The sequence below is a fragment of the Rhinoderma darwinii genome, chromosome 1 (genome assembly GCF_050947455.1).
Source record: "Rhinoderma darwinii isolate aRhiDar2 chromosome 1, aRhiDar2.hap1, whole genome shotgun sequence".
In the NCBI taxonomy this organism is placed as follows: Eukaryota; Metazoa; Chordata; class Amphibia; order Anura; family Rhinodermatidae; genus Rhinoderma; species Rhinoderma darwinii.
The window spans coordinates 508737855-508762944 of NC_134687.1; the positions used below are offsets into that span (position 1 = coordinate 508737855).

The following is a 25090-nucleotide window of genomic DNA, read 5'->3' on the forward strand; positions in this document are numbered from 1 at the left end:
AAGAAACACAGCTGGTATGGAGACTTAAGGTTAAAGTTTCCTCGCTTAGGATATTTTTTGAACTTTTTATTCTGCCCTGGTATGGTATGGAGTCGTACAGGCTGAGCTTTATGGGGGAAAAAAAAATGTATATTATCTCTCCCCTGGGAGATGGAAAAGCATCTCATTAGTTACACCTGTTGGAGGTAGCTTCCCAGAAATTCAATGTCCGACCCACAGAAGAGCCTTGAAGCACAACTATGGATTTGAGCCAAGCCATAGCCTCATCCAAAATTAAGAGAACCAGTCTTTTCAAAACCTGTTTTGATCTATTAGACCTCTGCACGCATATGTTAGCGTAAAGTAGCTGTTATATCTTTATGAAGAGTAGATGTCTTGATGGCAATCAGTGTCAAACATAGAGCATCCCAAGAGTGTGTTCTCTAGGCAGCTCTTCTCTTAGGAGGACAGACTTCTTTATACATATGTTGTCTTCCTATGCCTTCAACATATATGGGAGCAAGAGCTGTTGCTTGTGTGTACTTAAAGTCTGAAGGCAAATTTACATGAGACGATGATAGGACAATCAGGCGCTCATACAAACGCTCCTTCCCGATCTTTAGCTTGTGTAAATGGTAGCAATCAGCCGACGAACAAACAAATGTTCGTTCAGTGGCTGTTCGTATCTTTTAAAAATGGTAGTTTGTCTGCAGCACATCTCCCTGTATAGATTTGGCTGTTTCCATCATTCCCATAGACTTTCAATGGAGCGGCAGCACGCATGCTCGCTCACCGCTTCATTCAATGTCCTCCTTACTGCGGTCTAGCAGTGAGGAGAAACTGTACTCCCGATTGGTGGAGCTCCCAGCGATTCGAAAATATCCTGTAATTAGGTGATCATTTTTGGATACTGATGTGATGCCTTTAAAAGTACCCCCAAAGCTATTACCTTACATTGCACTTTATATTAAAACAACAATGTAAGTTACCCCTAGACACATGTCCACCGTTTCAGAACCTAGGCTTTAGAAGACATAGCCGTTTAGTCCAGTGGAAGATGATACAAAATCTACTTGTTTAAAAAGTAAAATTCTTCTTGATACCATTAAATAACTCTAAATCAATCTCCGGGATTAAAATAAAATATAACATTTAAATAAAAATTTAAACTACCCATTAATGGTAATAGCTATAAACGCCATTCGCTTTAGGAAATGTGTCAAGTCAATTCAGTAAGTAACTTTGCCAGTTTACTTCATTGCCATTACGGAAAAGAATCCCCTCCTATACTGAGAAATACAGGAAAGTATAGCTTAAACGCAGGTTTTGTATATCATGCGGTTTATATTATAACAGTGTCTTCTGTATATTTTATAGTTATGTAATACGTTTCTTTTGTACGTTTTAACAAGAATTACATATTAGTATACCATCGCAAATTAAATGCTCTTCAACTAAACGTTGCATAGTGAGAGTGTTTTCGAAGTATGAAGGAGACATCAGCTCTATTTTATTCCTTAAGTGACCAAGTTAGCATTCATGTTCCTATGTGTTAATTGTGACAAAGCTACAACAGATTTATTGAATTTTTAGCCATATATCCTGCAACATTGCGCTGAAGAGGCAAATCAAAAGCAGGGATAACCGGAACACGGCAAGAATCAATGAGGACTTCTAACGGACATGTCTTTTTTTTCTTTTTAAATGAATTGTGTTACAGAGAGCAATGCAACACCACTGACAACTGTATTGATGTGCTGCTTTCCCTGTAAACATAACAACAAATCAATATAGCAAGGTAGAATTAAATTAAACCTTTTTTTTGTTACTTTTATCCATGTCTACTGAGAGTTCTCTAGAATAGTAAGGACAACGTATTCTACGCGAGTTCGAAAATTGCAACTACAGCAAGAAAAAATAAAATAAATCTCTATTAATTTCATCTCTAAACAACCTAAAATGTATTCTAGCTGCATCGTCTGTATTTCACCAAGATGTATTTATGACAGGTCTTAATTTTGACTTATGGTCTTTGTCCATAAATGCATTTCCCTACCTTGACTGTAGCGTTGGACTCCAGACTATTCACAGTTGATGTAAGGTCAACATAGGCACCAGCGATGGCAATTTCCCCAGTCTCTTTGACCTGAAAAGGGAAGTAGACATGTAACTTTTTCCTCACGGAGGCTCAAGTCAGAAAGAGAACATTTCAAGTCATTTTATCTTAGCTGAAGTCATGTCCTCTGACATTTCATGACATGTCTCATCCAATCCACACAGAGATCAATAAGCCTCATCCCTTGCAAGAGAACACTGACATTATTCAGAGGTAGAAAAGGTCAAATGTTTCCAGACTTCTCTAATGATTTGTTCTCTAAATGTTCATGTGTCTATACACGTTGAACAACTTGGTGTAAAATAATGTTCGGTGCCTTATGCTTGAAATGCGCCAGGACTTAGGTCTAACTGGCATTTAACCTGTTAATAAAAAATATGGTCTGTGACCAAACTGGTCATATATCATAATAATAATAACAATGATAATTATTGCATATTCTCCATAACTGAGAGGTTAACCTGTTAGTGGCCACCCATAGGTGTTTTTACGTCGGTCACTAATGGGTTTTATTCTGATGCAGTAGACATTTTTACGGCACTGCATCATAATAAAGCAGGGCCGCCGGGAGGAGTAAAAGCTCCATGCTATCTGAGGTAAATGAGTGTTTGAAGCAGGCCTGCTCGAGTGGGCGGGATCAAAATCAGCGTCAATCTCACCCCTTTAACCCCTCAGATGCGGCAGTCAATAGCGACCACTGCATATCAGTGCTTTTAGAGGGAGGGGGCTCCCTTTCTCTCACCCCATCGGCACACCCACGACGCGATTACGGCGTGCCAATGGTTTTTTTTGCAACCGGGGGCCTAACAAAGGCCCCCTGGTCTGCCATTAGTAAACGCCTGCTAGGCCTGCCAGTTTTACACTGACAGGCAATAATACACTGTAATACTATGTATTGCAGTGTATAATAAAAGCGATCAAATGACCGCATAGTAAAGTCCCCTAGTGGGACTAACATTTTTTTTTTATAATGAAGTTTAAAATTAATTAAAAACCCACTTTTTTCCCCTTTGATTCATCAAGAAAAAACACAAAACTATTACATTATTTAACCCGCACGGTGAACGCCGCAAAAAATAAAACAATGTCAGAATTGCCGTTTTCTGTTCATCCTGCCTTCCAAAATATGTGATAGAAAAACTAATCGAAAAGTTGTGTACATGTGAAATGTACTCCAAAATGCTACCAATAAAAACTAAAAGTCATCCAGCAAAAAATAAAAAAAGCTCTCAGCAGAAAAATAAATAAATAAAAAGTTATGGCTCTTAACCCCTTCCCGACATCTGCTCCATAGATCGAGCGTGCCAGCTCTGTGTTACAGCCAACATATCAGGGTAACGAGCGGGATCCTGCTAGTTCAACCCGTAAAATGCCGCGGTCAATAGTTACCGCGACATTTAAAATGTCTAGAAACATGGGGGTGGCCCCCTGTAGAGTTGCAAAGGTCCCCCCTGTGACGTAATCGCTGTTGGTTGGCATGACAGCATGGGGGCCTTATGATGACCCCCAGGTCTGCCATCTTTGTACTCCTCTGGCAGGGTTCATAGGAGAGTATGAGTATCACAATATACTACATTAGTATTGCAGTATATCATGCAAGCAATCCAACGGTCGCTGGATCAAGTCCCCTAGGGGGACAAGTAAAAAATAGTAAAATAAAGTTGTTTTTTTTAATAAAGAAAAATAAATAAAAGTTCAAAAAACCACTCCTTTTCACTCAAGCACAATGTTAAAAAAACGAAATTAACATAACTAGTATCGACGCGTCCGTAAAAGTTTGAACTATTACAATATATCATTATTTAGTCTGCACAGTGAACGCCGTAAAAAAAGGCCGGAAACGCTGTTTTTTGGTCACTCCATCTTCCACAAAAAATGGCTTAAAAAGTGATCAAAAAGTCCCATGTACCCCAAAATAGTACCAATAGAAACTACAGCTCACCCCGCAAAAAATACGCCCTCATACTGCTCAATTGCCAGAAAAATAAAAGTTATGGCTCTCAGAATATAGAAGCAAAACTCCAATTTTATTTTTAACAATCAGTTTTTTCCCTTGTAAAAGTAGTAAAACATAAAAAAAACAAAAACTATATAAATTTGTTATCACTGTAATCGTATTGACTCGCAGAATAAAGTTAACGTGCAGTTTTTACCACACTGTGAACGGAAATATTGATGGAAAAATAAAAAAAGTTATGGTTTTTGGAATGTAGGGAGGATAAAACTAAAGTGAAAATCCGAAAAATGGCTGTGGCGGAAAAGGGTTAAAATATGGCGACACAAACACAAAATAATTGTGAAAAATAAAGGTTTAAAAAAAAATAAATATATATATAACTAAGATCGCCGCAATCGTAACGACCCACTAAATAAAGTGATTAGGTTATATATACACCACAGGGTAAGCAGCGTAAATTCAAGATGCAAAAAAGAATAGCGAAATTGTTTTTTTTTATTCCCCCCCCAAAAAAAATTAAATAAGTTACATGTACCCCAAAATGGTGCTATTAAAAAAAATTCAACTTGTCCCGCAAAAAACAAATCCTTATACAGCTAAGTCGACGAAAAAATAAAGTTATAGCGCTTTGAATGCAATAATGGTATAACTTAAGAAATTGCTTGGTTATTAAGGCCTAAAATAGGCGGATCATAAGGGCTTAACCTAAGGCCCTGTTCACATCTGCGTCAGGGCATTCCAAAATTCAGAGGAGCAGAACAAAGGCAAAGGTTCCATTGCAAAACGGACACCACCAGCAGCCAACAGAACCCATTGACTTTAATGGGTTCCGTCTGCTTTCCGTCGTGTTGTCCATGGTTTTACCGGAAACAATAGCGTAGAATGCTGCGTTATTGTTTCCGGTAATGTCTGCCAGATCTGCGACGGATGCCCCTAACGAAGCCTCCAACGCAAAGTCCTAATCGAGTACATTTCCTCGGACGTTCAGGACTTATGCAGTGGACCCTTGATGACTGTAGTTCGGAGGTCAAGTTTATTGTTTTATTTATTCCCATTATTCCACAATTTTTTAATGTTTTGAATCTCAGGCTATTTTCAGATCTAATTTTTCCCCTACAACCAGTGTAAAAATCGTGAAATGCTCCAAAAATACAATAAACGCGTCCATAGGGTAGAATTGGCACAACTTACACCAAAAGGCTCATTCACAGCCCAATAATGGGGCTATCTTAGCTGGTGAATTAAGCAAGTCCCTTCATCTACATCATCGACAGAGAGCGGAGGGGGAGCTCTTTTTTTGTGGACGCATCACCACAAGAACAGCCACTCCGAAAATCCGGGTCCATGCGACAGGGATTGAAAACCTGCGATCCGTACCCTTTAAAACACTGTCTAAATGCTTCAACATGTACGGGAGGCCTTATAAGCTTTATGGTGTGTCAAAAAGGAAGGCCACAGTTCTTTCTTTGCCTTATCATATAAAGGATATGTATTTATTATATTAAGCGGTTAGTTCTCAAGCGATGTTCATATCTCACATTATACAAAGCAAACCGCAGCTTTATTCTGGAACAACGTAATAGCTCCACGACACAATAAAGATGGATATTTGTGTGTTTGTGATTTGCAGGATCACATTATAAGCTAAAGTTTTACACTGAATCGTTTTATGCCTTTGCCTGAATATAAGGGTTGTTTTTGTTTTTTTGTTGAAGCTGCAAAAGGTTAGCACAAAACAAAAAGGTTATGGAATACCTACAATAGTCAACTAAATGACAATATATACGCTTACAACATAAAGGTGGACGCACACACAAAGCGAAATAATAATCTTGCATTCAAAGACCGATTACTCGATGTTTTTCTCACAGCAGATCATATCACATATCGAGTCCTCCACTGACCTTTGTATGAAAGAAAATTCTGTTGCCTTCTTTCCACATTTCAGTTTGTAAGGTTTGCCCAGGTAAGACTGGTTTTGAAAAGCGCACCTAGAGAAACAAATTAAATAATGACTTCAGGTCAAATTTCTATTCATGATAGAGGGAACATATACTAGAAATGTTTTTTGAGCCCACTGTTCCAAGCTAGGCCTACATGAGCAACTGTGATGTTCCACCTCTAACCTACAATGGTTTTGTAACCCACCTCAGCTGCAGAGACACATCCTGTTCAAAAGGGGAATGGTAACAAAGTGATCAATTCACGTACATTTCCAAGAGTAACAACAGAGGATAACCAATATTTACAGTTTTAAGGAAAGATGCCACAGAATTGTTATTTCAAAAGGAAATGCAAGAATTTGATAAATCAGACAGACCCTCTAACCTCTTCGGGGTGTTTTCATTTTTCATTCCTTGCCTTCGAAGAGCAATAACTTTTTTTATTTTCCAGTCAATGGAGTGGTGTGAGGGCTTATTTTTTGCAGGAGGAGCTGTAGTTTACACTATTTAAAAATACCATATAATGTAGTGAAAAACGGAAAAAAAAAAAAATTTGGAAAAAAAACCACTGTCGGGGGGGGGGGGGGGGGGGGGCGGGGTCGCCCCTCCTCTTTTGAATGGCAAAAATGCCTGCGGTCGCTATTGAGTGCAGCATCTAAGTGGTTAAATGGCCAGGAATAGAGCGATCTCTGTTCCTGGCCATTACTGCACGGTGTCAGCTGTAATACACAACTGACACCTGCATAGTATGGAGCGGGCTTAGTGCGTAGTCCTAGTCCACACCAGGACTTGCAGTTATGATTACATTATGTCAATAAAGCCTAAATATTGTATGAAGTGAAGCAATTTTATATTCCACTTTAGGGGGAATGTATTAACGGCTTTATGCCATATCTGTGCAATAATTACCACATTTTTGCCGTTTTGGGCTCCGCTTGTCCCTTTTCGCGACAAAAGAGGCAAAATATAGCGGTAGGGATATGGCCTCTGTGGACCAACAGATTTACTTTAATTTACTTAAGAAATTGCCATAGATTATTGCGCAAATCTACGCCTGCTAATAGCATTCGTTTTAGCATATTTTAGCCAGTTTTTATGACTTCCGATCTCAGGGTTAGATTTCACAACATTTTAAAGATCTCCGCTGTCAGTGTTCGGAAACATTTTTGTCAACATCTAGTGGCTGAAAACATTGTTTCCCGTCTTGGCATTCCTCAGAGTTGATATCTCTTACCTATACTGAAACATTTTGACAAACCCTCAGGACAGGAGAGATCTGTGCTGCTGATGTGTTTAGTCTAGACTGAGTGTAAAACCTCTTCATGGGTTTTCAGCCTCCGAATATAAAACACAAAAAGCTGCCCTTTCATTTACAGCAAAGATCTTAAAAATGGGTATTAAAAAAACAAAAAGACTAAATAGAATATAACCTACATTAAAAAAAAAAAAGGGAATCGAGCCAAAAACTCAAAACTTGGATGAAAAAAGGCTTCTGGTAACAGTTTAGAAAGTGAAGTTTGAGAGAAACTTGTACGACATGCTGCCCTCTCTAAGAACAACATACTGAACGGACAGGCTCATTGATTTCAGCCATGTGTCATGTATGTGACAATATTATGTAGTTTGGCCAAACTTTTCAGTTTATTAGTGATGCACAGCAATAGGGAGAAAGATGTCAATCAGCGGCGGTCACGATAACTCATGAACACGCCGGACTCCAACATCACAGCTCTCGCTGTAACTAGTCAACTGAAAGTTTGGCCAAACGACAGAATATTTTCACATCCATGACTCAAGGATGAAATCCGTGTGCCTGTCACTACTGTATGCCGCCCTCAGAGAGTAGATTTATCAACTACCCTACTGCCACATCATATCTTCTCTACTCCCGAAAGGCTGCAATTCAAAATTCACTACAACTGTCCACAGACAGAACACAAAAGTGTATTAATTTACAGAGACTGATTTTTTTCTTGCAGAACATAATCGAAGTGATTTCCTATTGAGCAATTTTGCAATTCAGAAACAAAATGCCAAGTTCTGTACCTTTATTGCTTTAAACTTGGTTACATCATTATTTGCAAAGTGCTTCAAAACATGCCGGGCAGCAAATCCAAAAGAGCACAGACCGTGCAATATTGGTCTTTCAAACCCTGTGAAGAAGAACCATTGCAGAATGCAACTTTAATCTCGAATATTCAGTATAATATTTACATCAACATAAAAAGAAATTGAGGCGCTATAAAAGTTAATTTATCTTGTTCTGGAGTCTTAGCAGAGCTCAACTTACGACACCTTAAAAGGTTTACGAATATTAAAAATAAAATGGTACAGAAATCTGCTCTAAAATGGTATGAAGACGGTCTATAAATTTGATAACCAGAGGCAAGAAACGAGAGCTCCACATCCACGAAATGAATCTCAAAATTTGTAGAAATACCTCTCTGTGTCACAAGTAGCCGCTGTATCGTTTGGCAGAATTATCAGATATACCCAGGAAAATGCCCAATGGTGAGCAGTTTGATCGGAGAAAAGATTGGAAAGTCAAGGCTGGCCTTAATTAGGGTCTGCAAAGTATATGGCTGTTCAAGGCGCATTCCTCTTCTCCAATAAAGGGGATGCCACTCCTTAGACTATAAAGGCAGCCTATGACTTGTTTAATATTCTGTGGCAAGTTTAGACTTGGACAGAGAAGATACAGCAGTGGTTAGTTGCAGGCCCAATTTAAGAATAAGTAAGGAACAGCCTCTGTCGGGCTTGCGGGAAGAAGACATGTTGACATGGCGTCTGCTGCCCTACAGTTCAGATATATTGTCAGAAGTCAGAGGCAGACCAATTGCACAAAGCAGAGTTGTCTTTAGTACATGGGAAATAAAGTCCAGGCACAACTAAGCACCTGATGATAGGATTTCTTCTCAGTAGAGTGGGAGAATAGGTAACTGTTCTGTGTGGCAGAATCTATTAATTGGGCACCTTGATATGAATCAATATGTGGGCTCTACAAGACACTGACTATATAATTCTCTACTGGAGTAACAGGAAATCCAGATTTTATTTATTTTAAAAAAAAATGAATGTCTGCCCCACGATCACTGCTTTATCTCACATATCTCTAATTCTGAAAACTTCAACTGTATTTAGGGGTGACCACAGACAGCCGCCAAGCAAAAATAGTATATGGCTTATTATAGAGCAAGTCCATTACGTGTGTCTAACAATCCACCAGTAGTTGTGAGCCATAAAACTCATTATCTCAGGCCCTTACATGCCATCTGATAGACGGTGGGAAGCGGCTAGCTGCTTTAGAGGTGGCAGTGGGCCCTTTTAACCCCCCTCTTTGCAGTTGTACAGGTTACACTGATGGTATGTCTGCTTCTGATGGTATTGCATTTTTTAAGGCCCTACAAGTGCAGTTCATAGAATCAGCCACCATCAGAGCAACTTTACAAATGAAGCAAATGCGAAGGTCTGGAAGCTGGCCATGTACTTGGGAACATAAGACCGCACCTCCTTTCGGCAGAAAATCTCATGTACATGGGGGGGCAGCTGACTGGACTGTCCCACAAGAGCAGATGATGGGGTAAAGAGGGATCAGCACCATAGATTTAAACATGCCTGATCCTATGTTCCTGTAGGAGGCCTCTGCCAGTGGTGTTTAGCAGTGGCATATTCCCTGCCCCCCATTGAAATAGACAGGCACATTTAACCAACTGCTTTCTCATGTGTATGGAGCTCCTATTAAAACTCCTCTTTCTCACCGCTGGGACAAACACGGGAGGGAATGGACACAGAGTTTTCTAAAAATTATAAAGAAAAATGGTTTCAAATCTGGTCTGCTGTCTGAAATACAATGCAAGGGATGCAAAACAATCTCAGAATAACACAATGAAAAGACAGAAAATGCAACTTTTGTAATCCGTGATCAGTAGTGTCAGTTTGTTCACTTACCTCCCATTGCAGCAAAGCCGGGTTCAATGTGCAGAGGATTCCAATCACCACTGAGGCGGTACAGAGCAGCCTGAGGAAGGAGGGAGCAAAAGCATCAATCAATGCTAGATCTAATTCAATCACAAGCTTTTCTTGGCTTCTACCTGACCACGGTTGGAACACATTTCTTGTTTAATGAAATACACTTAATTAAGTTTAATTAAAATGAAATGTTCTGCACTAATCAGAACCTTATTTGCAGAAGTCTATTAATCTTAACTCCATCGTTACACCTGCAACAACAGTATGGTTAGACAGAGGCAAGTATACCTGCATTTCGGAACCAGGCCATGGTAGGTAGGCAGGTATGTATGTATATATGTATGTATGTATGTATGTATGAATGAATGAATGAATGAAGACAGTGGGAACTTTCATTGTCTAGTAGATTTTTTTTATTATTTTGCATAAATAAATTTTTAACATATCACATCAAAGGCAAATTTTAACAAAAACGGTTAAAAGGAAATATCCATATTTCAAAATTTTGTAAGATTTTAGTTTCAATTTACATAAAGTCAAGTAACCTTGCCTCAATGTCTAAATTCAATTTTCTAGTCAAGAATTAAAGAATGAGTGTGCTGTACTGTTTATTAGCTTCATTCCCTTACAAATTACGCACTACATTTCAAAATGGGCCAGAGTAGGAAGAGGCTTGAGTTAATGAAGCAAAAAAGGTGATCTAGGGAGGCTCGTAGAAACAGTGACCATGACCAGGCTACAGCTCCACTATGACTGTAACATGGCAGACAATAACTTCCTGTGAGAAAATTAGGAATAAGGAAAGTTCTGTAGAACAAACTGCTGAGCTTTGAAGAAAAAGGCTCCACAGTGGTGCTAGACCGGAGAATCAAAGGGGGTAAAACTTAAACTGAAACGTTAAAAGTTAAATAACTCTAAATTTACTTGTGAAAAAAAGCAAAAGAAAAAAAAAAAAAGGACTTCACAAAGCACTCTGCTTTACAATGAGCAATTGTGCAAGATGAAAAGGCTCTCTGGGAAGAAAAATGCAAAACCATCCAGTATGACTGGGGCAAAAAGAATTATATTCTTTTCAGTATCTCACCAGCTTACAGTGGCGGATCACCACAAGGCTCCCGGGGGACCCATGGCCGCCCAAAACGCACATGATCGCATGGGCCCCATCATGCCCGGTGGCGTCGCTAGCACCGGAGGGGGCCCCAGTGCTAGCGGCAGCCACATTCATTTGTATCTGAGATACAAATGAATACTATAGGCTGCAGGTCACGTTAGGCCTGCAGCCTATAAGGCGCTGGGAAGACTCCCTGCGCAGGCCGCCGTGATGAGGTACTGCTTCACGCCGGTCTGCGCATGCGTGTAGTCCGGAGGATTCACACGCGTCCTGCTGGGGCAGCCGCCACAAGGTAAGGTAAGTAAACTGTATATATTTTCTTTAGTTGGGGACTAATCGCTGTGTATATATTCAAGGAGGGGGGGGGTGGGATTGCTCCGTTACACTATATACAAGGGGGAGTGCTGGGTGGCCCTATATACAAGGGGGAGGGCAGTGCAGTGCGGGCCTATATGCAAAAGGGGGTAGTGCTCTGTGACACTATATACAAAGGGGGAGCGCTGTGTGCACTATATACAAAGGGGGAGCACTGTGTGCACTATATACAAGGGGGGAGCGCTATGTGGCCCTATATACAAGGGGGGAAGCGCTGTGTAGCCCTATATACAAGGAGGAGGGGAGCGCTGTGTGGCACTATATAGAAAGGGGGAGCGCTGTGTGCACCATATACAAGGGGAGGAGCGCTGTGTGCACCATATACAAGGGGGAGCGCTAAGTGGCCCTATATGCAAAGGGGGAGCGCTGTGTGACACTATATACAAGGGGGTAGCTTTGTGTGACACTATGTACAAAGGGGGAGCTATCTATAGGGGGCTGTGCAACGCTCTACGGGGGGGATGTGTGTGGTGCTAGCTATAGGGGGAATTTGTGATATATACAGGGGGCTGTGTGTGGCACTATGTACAGGGGGCTGTATGTATGTGGTGTTTTACAGTGTATGGTATTATATTCAGGCGCACAGTGTTTGGTGCCATTATATTTAGGGGAACAGTATGTGGCACCATGATAATTTTATTTCCGTTTATAGGTGTGGAAATCTTGGGAAAGTGAGGAGCCAAAGACATCTGAGTGGCAGATTCTGCAGAAATGGGTCATGGCTGGGAGAAGTCGTCATAAGCTCTGGACAGGATGGAGAAGAAAAGAAGAATAAAAACTACTAGAATCTGAGACGTCGTCACCTGTGAGTCACTAGATTTATAGAAAATCTGTCACCTCTCCTGACAGGTTTATTATAAGAAATCCTTGTATTTCACAAAAAGTCTTTCTGCAGTCGAGGACTGATAGACAATTCCCCTTGTCAGGAGGATGTGTCCCAGCACAGTGTGATACGGTCAGTATGTAGGGACACAGCCCTTTTACAAGGGGAATCGTAACACCCATTTGTTAATACTTGTCCAAAAAGGTAGTGTTAAAAATAGTTACGGTGAAAAATAATGCCTTTTAAAATAAATGATATACCACACTATATGATCTTAGATCCATCTATGAAAAGTACAAGGAACATGCTGTTATGTCATCTAATGGTTCACATTGCATTTGATATGGGGAAAAAAAGATAAACATACAGGTAGAAATAATGTAATTTAACAGAATTAAGACACCATGCACACGACTATTTTTCATCAGTAATTACGGACAGTAAATATTGACAGTATTTACGCACCCATTCATTTCTATCGGCCACGGACACCTTTCAGTGTTTTTACAGATGGGTGTCCGTGCTGAAAAAATTATAGAACCTGTCCTATTCTTGTCAGTAATTACGGCACGGACTCTTCCATAGAAGTCTATGAGAGCTTCTGTAAATACGGACGGCTACTGATGTGCATCCGTAAACCGTCGGTATTTACGGAAGCATTGCTAGGCAACATGTTGATGACATCATTTGCAACCTCCCTCTTTTTGCAAGTATCCGTATTTACAGACACACTTACGTATATACGGATGAAATATAGATGCCTACTGATCCGTATTTACGGACAGTATTTCTGGATAGATGAAAATACGGTCGTGTGCAGGAGGCCTTAGAAGATTAAGTTAAGAGATTTGTTGAAAGCACTTTCAGGTTTCCGTTTGCCTTTCTGTTGAGGGGTTAACCCGACGGAAACCTCAAACTGAACCCCTCAGCGCAAAGGAACGGTGATGTGAACAGGCCCTAAAACCACAAATGCAAGCTTTGCCACTCTTTTATAAGGAAAAAGGAGGAAAAAAAAAATCATGTTTGTGTCACAATTATTTTAATGGAATGCAACCTGTCCAGCAGATGCTTTAGACTTTTTATAAAACTTTTGTTTTCTTCTCTGAGCTCCGATAACAACAAAAACACACTCCTGGAAGGGTCATAAGACAGGGCAACAAATGGAAACTCTGAATGCCATAATATACCATTCTAAGTACAATATTATGTAAACTTGGCATTTGTTTGGTGTGGGAGGTTACACATGCTAAAAAATATATATATTTTTTCCCATTACATAAAGTAACTCTGAAACGGAAAGCTTATTTCTATTGCGCTTAACTATTCCAGTTCTCCTAATGCAGGCAGCAATGTTAACAATGGATGTTTTCACTCTGGTTGCCATGGCTACCGCTAGGGACATACAATGCATTCGGAAAGTCTTCAGACTCACTTTTTTCACATTTTGTTATGTTGAGGCCTTGTGCTAAATTAAAAAACAATTCAAGTTTTTCCCCAAAAATTTTGCATGGACATAAGTTTACAGACCTTTTGCTAGGACACTTGAAATTTAGCTCTGGGGTCTCCCATTCCTCTAGATCAGGATTTCTCAAACTGTGGGTTGCGACCCCCCAGGGGGGTTGTGTGGAAACCTCAGGGCGGTTGCGAGCCACTCACCGATGTTCCAGTTAAAACTATCTGCGTCATCAGGACGCAGATACAGTTGAATTCAATGCTGGAGCAAGGAGCTTGCGTTTCCTTGCTCCAGCATTCACTATGCGTTAAGGCCATGAGCAGCTCGGCACAGACTGGTGCGATTTAGTGACGTCATCATGACCTTTCAGTCAATCATAGCACAAACTAAAAGAAGGCTCTCCTCTGCTCGTCGTAGGGACAGGGATAAGTAATTATTTTAATATTTTTCTAATAGTCACCATGGGGGCATTATACTGGGTAGCGGGAGGGGACCGATATAGGCCAAAATACTGAATGGGGCATTATACTGTGTGGGGGCATTATAATGTGTGGGGGTAGCTATGGGCGCATTATACAGTATGGGGGCAGCTATACGGGCATTATCAGATTATCCTGTGTGGGGGAATTATTCTGTGTGGGGGCAGCTATGGGGGCATTATACTGTAAGGGGCAGCTATGGAGGCATTATACTGTGTGGAGGGCAGCTTTAGGAGCATTATACTGTGTAGAGGCACTATCAGGGCATTATACTGTGTAGGGAGGCACTATAGGGGCATTATACTATGTAGAGAGGCACTATTAGGGCACTATAGTGTGTAGGGAGGCACTATTGGGGCTGTGTGGGGGCAGCTTTAGGGACACTATACTGGGTAGGGAGGCTGTAGGGGCAGCTATAACGGCATTATACGGTGTGTGGGGGGGCACTCAGATGTGTTTCACCCTCCTGTGCTAAACCCCCAGCTACATCTCTGATGGACCGGTCGAGTCACATGGCCCATCAGCAGTCATAGTCGGGCCTCAGTGACTCACTTCAGCAGGATACCTTGAGCTTGCCTCTTCCCCGGCCCACACAATTACCATTGTTTTTAATGTTGCAGGGACTTATTTTTTGAATGAAGCCAAGTACCAGCATCTAGCTACAAATAATGTTGCCAAACATCAGAAGAATTGGGGCAAAGTACGGTAGTGGGGGGTCCCAAACATAAGTCTCGGACAAAAGTGGGTCCTGGCCTCAAAAAGTTTGGGAACCACTGCTCTAGATTATGTTTGAAATGTTTCCACACCTTGATTGGAGTCCACCTGTGGTAAATTCATTTAATTTGACCTGATTTGGAAAGACACACCCCTGTCTATATAAGGCCTTTAGAGCGGACAATGCATATCAGAGCAAAAACCAAGTCATGAGGAGGAAATAACTGCCTGTAGAGCTCAGAGAGGATTGTGTGAAGGCACAGATCTGGGGAAAGGGTAGAAAAAAAAAATTCTGCTGCACTGAAAGTTTCTAAAAGCAAATGGAAGAAGTTAGGTGTTTTTTTGTGGCTAGGACAGGACAACCGGTCAGGGTTGAGGGAAAGATAAATGGAGCAAAGTACAGAGATATTCTTAATGAAAACCTGATCCAGAGTGCTCTGGAACTCAGACTAGGCCAAAGGTACCTTCCAACAAGACGATAACCCTATGCACACAGCCAAAACACCACAGGAGTAGCGTAGGGAGAACTTTGTGAATGTCCTTGAGTGGCCCAGCCAGAGCCCTGACTTGTACCCAATTTAATATCTCTGGAGAGACCTGAAAATGGCTGTCCACCGACGGTCCCCATCCAACCAGACAGAGATTGAAAGGATCTGCAGAGAAGCATGGAAGAAAATCCCCAAATCCAGGTGTGCAAACCTTGTAGGATCATATCCAAGAAGACTGTAGGCTGTTATCGCTGCCTAAGGTGCTTCAACTAAGTACAGAGTAAAGGCTCTGAATACTTATGTCAATGCAAAATTTTAGTTTTTCCTTTTAAAAAAATTAGCAAAGTTTACGAACATCCTGTTTTCACTTGGTCATTATGGGGAATTGAGTGTAGACATTTTTTATTTTAGCACAAGACCTCAACAAAATGTGGAAAAATGAAAAGGCTCTGAAGACTTTCCGAATGCATTGTATGTATACATGAAAACATGCAAGTACAACTTCTCTGCTGTATGCTATAGATAGTAATGTAAAGTAGTACATTACTATATACATATAAGAATATATACATTTACAATAAATATATATTAATATAGATTATATACACACACACACACACACACACAGATGTAGCCATCTTTAACTTGATTCTGAGAACTTGCTGCAGCGTGATATCACACAAAACCATTGAAAAAATCAAGAGAAGAGATCTAGCCATTGTTTATTTAATGCGTTAGAAGTCAAGATAAAGATGGCTACATCTGTACACACATATACACTAGTGAACTCATGTAATTAGGTCTAGATGGTACTGGCTTACAGGGAAGTCATTAAAGGGGCTTTCCCATCAGGGACATTTATGACATATCCACAGGATATGTCATAAATGTTAGATAGATGCAGGTCCCACCTCTGGAACCCGCACCTATCTCTTGAACGGGGCCTCCTAAACGCCGTTCTACCTCTCTGCTCTGGCTGAAACGTTTCCGTCCATAAAGATGGAAACAGCGTATCTCGCTTAGCTACAATCTTTCCGTAAGTCCCATAGATCTGAATGGTATTTGCGGAAACAGCGTAGCTCGCACGTTACGCTGCTTCCGTAACTTCCATTCACTACTATGGGAGTTAGAGAAACAGTGTAGCTTAGCAAACCACATTATATGGTCGGGAGTTACGAAAACAATCAGGAGGTGTCTGGGAGGCAGCGGGAGCAGAAAAAAGTAGAACGGGGTTTAGGGGGACACATTCTAGAGATAGGTGCAGGTCCCAGAGGCGAGACCCGCATCTGACATTTATGACACGACAATGTCCCTGAAGGGAAAAGCCTTTAAAAAAGTTAGTGTAGGTGGAACAGCCCTTTAATGGACCGGACAAGTAATGGTACCCATGTGCCCCGGACACATAGGGGCATGGTTTTCAAGTCGCAATAAATGCAACGGATTTCCTGAAGTTTCCTGCATTTGTTTCCCAGTACTGTTGTAGTGACACGGTTTAGGTAATACGGTACATGATACCACAGAATAACACACTAGTGCACCACTGAGCAGGATGCTAGTGTTCGTGTGCCCTATTAAACATACATAAGGTAGGTTTTGGATAAAGGGAAATGGAAAAAAGGTAATATGATCATTAGCAAAATAAGGATCATGTCAGTGCCAACCAAGTGAATTCAGTAGTCTTAAAGTGATTCTTTGGACTTAACTTTTAGCGTTAATTTTACCAATATTCAATAAGTTTGTCATTCAAAATCACTGAAAAAGGCCATACATCCTCATACAAGTGCAGGTACAAACCGCAGTTCTCAACAGGATGCAGACAAAAAGCAAATGATATATAGAGGGAGATTAGGCGTAACTAATAGGCTGTATGCCAGCATGGTGCACTACATGTAACCGTGTGACTGGCGCATTTACAGAAGCCATATCTGTGCGCAATGATAATACTAAGTAGCCACCCCCTCATGAATAGTAGGTGTGAGTGGCTGTTTGCCCAGGCGCAAAATGCTGACAAACTCCATCTATGTAGCTTTGTGCAGGGGCATAGCTAGAGAGGGGGAGGGCTGGTGCCCCGGGAACAACTAAGAGGGAAGGTGAGGGGGCGCCAGGTCCGCACCGTCCATGACGGCGGTCTACCGCCTCTCTGAGGGGGCAACAGAGCCACTAAAACCAGCCGCCGCCACCTCCTCCTGCACTATAGGTGATGAATGGGCGGGTACGTTCCGTGCCTGGCCATTCAGCGCCTTTCACCGACTCCTTTGCGCCGCTTGCGTCGTTGAAAGGCGCTGATTGACAGGGCAGAATGACTTGATTCTATTGAATCAATTGTCAAGAGGAAGAGGAGACACCAGACCCAACAATGCAGATGAGCTGAAGGCCGCTATCAAAGCAACCTGGGCTTCCATAACACCTCAGCAGTGCCACAGGCTGATCGCCTCTATGCCACGCCGCTTTGATGCAGTAATTCATGCAAAAGCAGCCCCGACCAAGTATTGAGGTCATATACCGTACATACTTTTCAGTAGGCAAACATTTCGGTATTAAAAATCATTTTTGAAATTGGGCTTATATAATAATCAAATTTTCTGAGACACTAAATTTTAGGTTTTCATTAACGGTTACGATAATCATCAACATTACAAGAAAAAACTGCTGGAAATAGATCATTCTGTGTGTAATGAATCTATATAATACATGAGCTTCACTTTTTGAATTAAATTACTTAAATAAATTAACTTTTTGATGCTATACTAAGTCATATAGAAGGACTAGTATGTAATGAGCCATGTTCTGGTGTTGTATATTTGTAATGAGCTTTGTTCTGGTGCTGAATATATGTACTGAGCTTGGTTCTGGTGTTGTACATATGCTATGAGCGTTGTTCTGGTGCTGTATATATGTAATGAGCTTGGTTCTGGTGTTGTATATATGTAATGAGCTCAGTTCTGGTGTTGTATATATGTAATGAGCTTGGTTCTGGTGTTGTATATATGTAATGAGCTCAGTTCTGGTGTTGTATATATGTAATGAGCTTGGTTCTAGTGCTGTATATATGTAATGAATGAGCTTGGTTCTGGTGTTGTATATAGAACTATATTGCTTGTAAAATGTACAAATGGCTTCATGCTCGATTTACATAAAAAACGCTGGGAAAAAAATTATATCTCATGAATAGAGAAAACAAACATGGCTAGGGGGAAGGAGAGGTCGAGAAAGGTGGGGGGGGGGGGGAGGCGCCAAACAATCTTTGCCCCGGGTGCTGGAGAACCTAGCTACGCCTCTGCTTTGTGGCTTGTCTGCATTCTGGTGGGAACTAGTGTTGCCTTGTGGGAACTGCACTTGTATGTGTAAGTATTGCCTTTCTGAGTGATTTTAAATTAATATAGTTTTATTTTTTTCTCTGTGATAAGTTTGTAATTCACAATGATTAAAAAATATGTTCCCGATCATCTTCACACTGTACAGTTATTTGTTTTTGCCTCGCTAGCCTTAATTCCTTTTAAAAAAAATACAAACCATTTTTCTTAAAAGTTAACGCGATGATATAGGCTGGGCAGAGAACACATATCTGGTATACCCATGGGAAAGGGGAATATTCTGAGGCTTTCATTTTCTAGTTTAACTTATCACATTAAATTACAAAAGGAACATTTTCCAATTTAAATAGTGAAAAGATAGTAATTCTGTTTTAGTATCACATTTAGGCCCTGTTCACACTGAGTCTTGTTGCAGGTAGAAAAAAATCTGCCTCAGAATTCTTTCAGGAACTTTGAGGCAGATTTTGACCTGCCTGCGCTTTCTTGCAACGGTTTTCGTAGCGCATTTCTGCCATTGAAGCTAATGCAAGTTAGTGTGTACAATCTTAGCTTTAGACAGGTGTTATGACATGAAGACGTGTAAAGTTATTACTTTTTTTTTTATTTTTAATTCAGTAACTTATTTAAAACCCATATGAATAAATTTTTAATTCCTGAACATTCTTGTGCTTAGGAGTCCAGTGGGCGGTCTTACCCAATGATTGACCGCTATCGCTGTTCGTACACTTATACAGAGAAGGCTGTCAAATCAATAACAACACTGGAAGGAGCCAAGCCAAGAACGAGCAGGAATATAAATAAAAATATTACAAGTACTAGTGAATATTTTCCCACAAAACTTTATATCAATTTGCTCAGCTTCTACTGCTCTATAACATGATGCCAGCAGATCAGACTGCATTTTCAATGTGACAGGTTCACTTTAAAGACTGTTGTAAGGATTTACTAGGCAAATACTTACATTTATGTACCTAAGAAGGTTGAAGTGGTTCTGTATTGCTCCTTTTATTCTTAAGACATGATGCCGGTTTGTAAAGCTGCAACTTCAGAGCTGAGTGGGCATTCCCATGCGCTTTCTCCTCTACCTTCCCTCAATACTCTTATCTTGTCCTTAACCCCTTAATGACCAGCCTATTTTCAACCTTAATGACCAGACTATTTTTTACGTTTTTCCATCGTCGCATTCCAAGAGCTATAACTTTTTTATTTTTGAGTCGACATAGCTGTATAAGGTCTTGTTTTTTGCGGGACAAGTTGTATTTTTTAATAGCACCATTTTGAGGCACATATTATTTTTTGATTAACTTTTGTTAACTTTTTTTTTGGGGGGAGGGGAGAAAAAAATCTTAAATTGCGCCACACTTTTTTGCGTCCTAAATCTACGCCGTTTACAGTGTGCTATAAATAACACAATAACTTTATTCAGCGGGTTGTTACGATTGCAACGATACCAAATTTGTATAGTTTTTGTAGGTTTTACTACTTTTACACAGTAAAAACACTTTTTTCAAAATTATTTGTTTTTCTGTCTCTATATTTGAAGAGCAGTAACGTTTTTATTTTTTCGCCGATGCAGTTGTATGAGGGCTTTTTTTTGCGGGAAGGCTTGTAGTTTTTATTGGTACCATTTGAGAGTAGATTCGACTTTTTGATCACTTTTTATCACATTTTTTTAAAGTCAGGATTCACAGAAAACAGAAATTTTTCAGTCGTTTTTTATTTAATTTTTTACGGTGTTCACCGTGCGGGTTAAGTAATGTAATAGCTTTATAGTCTGGGTTGTTACGGACGCGGCGATACCAAATATGTGTAATTTTACCTTTATTTTGTTTTTTTAATAGTAAAGCAGTTTGTAAGGGGAAAAAGTTGGTTTTTTCATTTTTTTTTCACATTTTTTTTTATTAACTTTATTAAACTTTTTTTTTTACTTTTTTACTAGTCCCACTAGGGGACTTCACTATGCGATCCTCCGATCGCTATTATAATACACTGCAATACTTTTGTATTGCAGTGTAATACTGCCTGTCCGTTTAAAACGGCCAGGCATCTGCTAGGTCATGCCTGCGGCATGATCTAGCAGGCATTCATTACAGGCAGACCTGGGGGCCTTTATTAGGCCCCCGGCTGCCATCGGAGACACTGACACTCGGCGATCTTATCGCCGGGTGTCAGTTGGATGAGAGGGAGCTAACTCTCCAAAACCACTCAGATGCAGTGCTCGCTATTGAGCACCGCATCTGAGGGGTTAAACGGGTGAGATCGATACTAATATCGATCTCACCCGGCAGAGCAGGGACGCTCCCAGCCCTCAGCTGCCTCTGGCAGCTGAGAGCAGGGAGATTTGACAGCTCCCTGCTCTGTTTACTTATTCCGATGCCGCGACGTAAAAAGTCTATGGCATCGGAATAAAGCCCGTTAGTGACCGACGTAAAAAGACTATGGGCCGGTCACTAACTGGTTAAACAGCCATCTGTACTACTGTATGTGTTATAACCTGTAGATGCAGACTGTTGTAAAACCTGTAGTCTGTGGAAGGACAGCAAGACCCCCGCTGGTCTTTATTGGAACTCTTTGATAGAGACCTTTTTTTTAGTATTAATCGACTTAAAATTGCTATTATGTATTTGTTACTTATATAGCGCCAGAATATTCCACAGCGCTGTACAGTTGCTGTAGCCAGTGGGACTCACAATCTAAATACCCTATGTGTATATTTTCTCATTATGGAATATACTAATAAAATTTAAAATGACCCCTGAAATATTAACAGGATTGTAAAGTAATAATCAGTAAGGCCCTGTTCACGTTACGTTCAACTTCCGTTCATTTATTCGGTCAGAGGAGCAGTTCTCATTCACAAATAAGAAGACTGAACCTGTGACTTCTGCTTTCCAAACCCAAGCAAGACAATGAGCTACTAGTTTGCTATTCTGCATTATTTGTAATAAGAATGTGACACATTGTTGTTTAAAACACGACTACCTGGCAAAACTGAATATAAAAACACACAGAAGCATTCAAATCAAGCTTTTCCAAATTCCTCCTATTTTAGTCAGGTGTCTTTTGTTACTACGAACATATAAAAACTAGACAGCCACAGTACTTACGGGTCTGAAGTCACGGTTATGCTCGCTAGAGTGGAATCTAAACATGTTATTGCTGTGGAACAAGGGAATTTTAACATCATTTTGTAGTCACTGGTAAGCTAAAGAGAATACTTTTGAAAACTGGTTTCAATGGGCAAAACAGCAATTTTAATAGACTCCAGGAACACACAAGCTAAAAACAGAAAAGTCGCAAGAAAACAACTTTTTATAAACAACCTATTATTTAGCCATTGAATAGGAATTTCTATACAAAACCAATCCTTAGTGTCAGTTCACACGGTAGATTTTCTTGGAGGGTTCCGCCTTTATTCGGCAGGAAGATTCCTCCTCCCATTCACTTCAAGGGGAGGTTCGGGCGGTATCTGCCCAAAGATCGGGCCGGACGCTTCTTTTTCCCGCTAGCTGAAAAAAAAATCAGCTAGCTGGAAAAAGAATTTTGCGGCGGAATCCACGGTAGATTCTGCTGCAAAAATTCTGCTGTGTGAACAGAGCCTTACTGTGATCAACTTTGTGTACATATAGTGGCGATTATATAGGAAAGTCGTGTTCTTTGTTTTATGACTGTGTCATTTCTAAGCATTGCAAGGAATTAACCACTTCAAAAACATCCAGCTTTTTACTTCATTTACTGTTTATTATATCTATCTGTATCTATGGATTTATGCAGTAGGACAAGTACAAAATGGCACATTTGGCTGCCTCGACTCCTCCGGTGTAATTCTGTTTAGCGGCTCTCCACTGTTACAGCCGGGTCGGAGAGAACTCGGATCCCAGTCTTTTAACCACTTAGATGCCGCAGTCAATAGCAACAACAGCATCTGCACCGTTAGAAAGAGGGTGAGCCCCCTCCGTCAGCCAATTAAAACCCCCCCATGACGCGATCGTTGGGTGCCGATGGTTATCATGGTAGACTGGGGGCCTAATGAAGGCCCTCAGATCTGTCATCTTTCTGTTCCTATTGCAGTAAGTATTGGGCTGGGTTCACACGACCACATTAACGTCCGTAATGGACAGACGTATTTCGGCCGGAAGTCCCGGACCGAACTCAGTGCAGGGAGCCGGGCTCCTAGCATCACAGTTATGTACGATGCTAGGAGTCCCTGCCTCTCCGTGGAACTACTGTCCCATACTGAAAACATGATTACAGTACGGGACAGTTGTCCTGCAGAGAGGCAGGGACTCCTAGCATCGTACATAACTATGATGCTAGGAGCCCGGCTACCTGCACTGAGTTCGGTCCGGGACTTCCGGCCGAAATACGTCCGTCCATTACGGACGTTAATCTGGTCGTGTGAACCCAGCCTTGAAGTATATTGGGACTAGTAAAAAACACATATATATATATATATATATATATATATATATACACACACATATACACACTACAATTGCTGTTTCTTGGTCACCTCGCCTTACACAAAAAATGGAATAAAAAAAATAAAAGAAAAAAGTTGCATGTACCCCAAAATGCTACCAGTAAGAACTAGAGCTAGCCCCACAAAAAAAAGCTGTCACACTGCTAAAATCGAAGCCACTGTCTGCAATAGAAGGCAAAGAAAGTAAAGGTCTGGCTATTGGTTAAGCCCTACCACCTCAGCTAGTTGAAAATGGAAGGGATTTTCAGGAGACGAAACAAATCCTTACACCGTGCGCAAGTTTCTCTTATTAGCTTTGATCATTAATTTCTAGTTTTAGTGTTCCTTTAATATACCTTTCTCACCCAAGAAAAATACAACAAATCTTATCTACCATAAAATAAAAAAAATACTTAACAAGTTGAGGTGTATATAGGCCAAGCAAAAATGTAGGATCCAAAAATGAGGCAGCACTCCAAGGTATAAGCAAAATGGAAAAAGGTGCTTTATTGGTCCATAGAACACATGACGTTTCAGCTCAACTCGAAAAAGGCTCCTGTGTTGAGCTGAAACGTCGTGTGTGCTATGGACCAATAAAGCACCTTTTTCCATTTTACTTATACCATTGAGTGCTGCCCGATTTTTGGATCTTACTGCAACAGGTCTGTTAGTCCTGACCTGGCGGGCTGGCACCAGCCACAGCCACAGCCCCGCTCCTGAGTCATGATAAGTTCGCGGGGTCAGGATGATGTGATGCGGCCGGCGCTGCACTAATGAGCGGCGGCACTGAAGACAGAACATGGCGGGCGCGCTGCAAAACACCCCCCATGTTCTGTCCTCAGTGCCTGAACCGCCGCTCATTAGTGCAGCGCCGGCAGCACCTCCTTATGCTGACCGCGCGCGCACTTCCTGTCAGGAGCGGGGCAATGGCTGTATTACACTGCCGCAGCCCCGCTCTATAATGGAGGAGATGAGAGAAACCTCTCATCTCCGCCGTTATTCCCCTGAATGCTGCGATCACAGCTGACTGCAGCATTCAGGAGAAAATGAGCAGGGGGGATGTCCCTGGATCGCGTCACAGGGAATTCCTGTGACGCGATCGAGGGCCATACCATATATGGGCATACAGCCCAGGGTCTATTGACGGACCCCAGGGCTGTCTTACCATATTTCATGTTGTTAGGACATACCCAAGTATGTCCTAACAACTGCCTGTGTATTATCCGTCCACAGGCTAATGTACTGGCACATATCTGATATATGTCAGTACATTAAAGTTTAAAAATAAAGTAAAAACAAAGTACCGTATATATCGGCGTACAAGACGACTTTTTACACCCTTAAAAAAATGTCAAAAGTGTGGGGTCGTCTTATATGCCGGATATTGTCTACATTAGGGATGCACGGTGCATCGAAACTTCGATACTGTTTCGATACTGTGCATCCCTAAACGGTTCGATACCGCTATTTCCTGTATTTCGATACTTCGCTGCGCAGCCGCACAGCTCAGTATAGTAACACATGAATGTATGGGAGCGCGGCTGCGGCTGTGTAATTCAGCCACAGCCCCGCTCCTGAGTCATGATAAGTTTGCGGGGTCAGGATGATGCAATGCGGCCAGCGCTGCACTAATGAGCGGCGGCACTGGAGACAGAACATGGCGGGCGCGCTACAAAACACCCCCATGTTCTGTCTTCAGTGCCTGAACTGCCGCTCATTAGTGCAGCGCCGGCCGCATCACCTCATGCTGACCGCGTGCGCACTTCCTGTCAGGAGCGGGGCAATGGCAGCCGCAGCCCCGCTCTATAACGGCGGAGATCAGAGAAACCGCTCATCTCCGCCGTTATTCCCCTGAATGCTGCGATCACAGCTGACTGCAGCATTCAGGGGAAAGTGAGAAGGGGGGA

General features: G+C 41.3%; 1 protein-coding gene across 1 annotated transcript in view; it reads right to left on the reverse strand.

The window, feature by feature from the left end:
- The window catches only part of HSD17B4 (hydroxysteroid 17-beta dehydrogenase 4), a 321488-nt gene that overhangs the window by 43234 nt on the left and 253164 nt on the right, over positions 1-25090 (reverse strand). The window contains exons 18-21 of the mRNA XM_075836285.1: positions 9944-10013; positions 8042-8148; positions 5957-6043; positions 2036-2125 (exon numbers count right to left, since the gene is read on the reverse strand). Of these exons, the coding sequence (XP_075692400.1) occupies positions 2036-2125; positions 5957-6043; positions 8042-8148; positions 9944-10013 (354 nt within the window). The remainder of the gene's footprint in view (positions 1-2035; positions 2126-5956; positions 6044-8041; positions 8149-9943; positions 10014-25090) is intronic.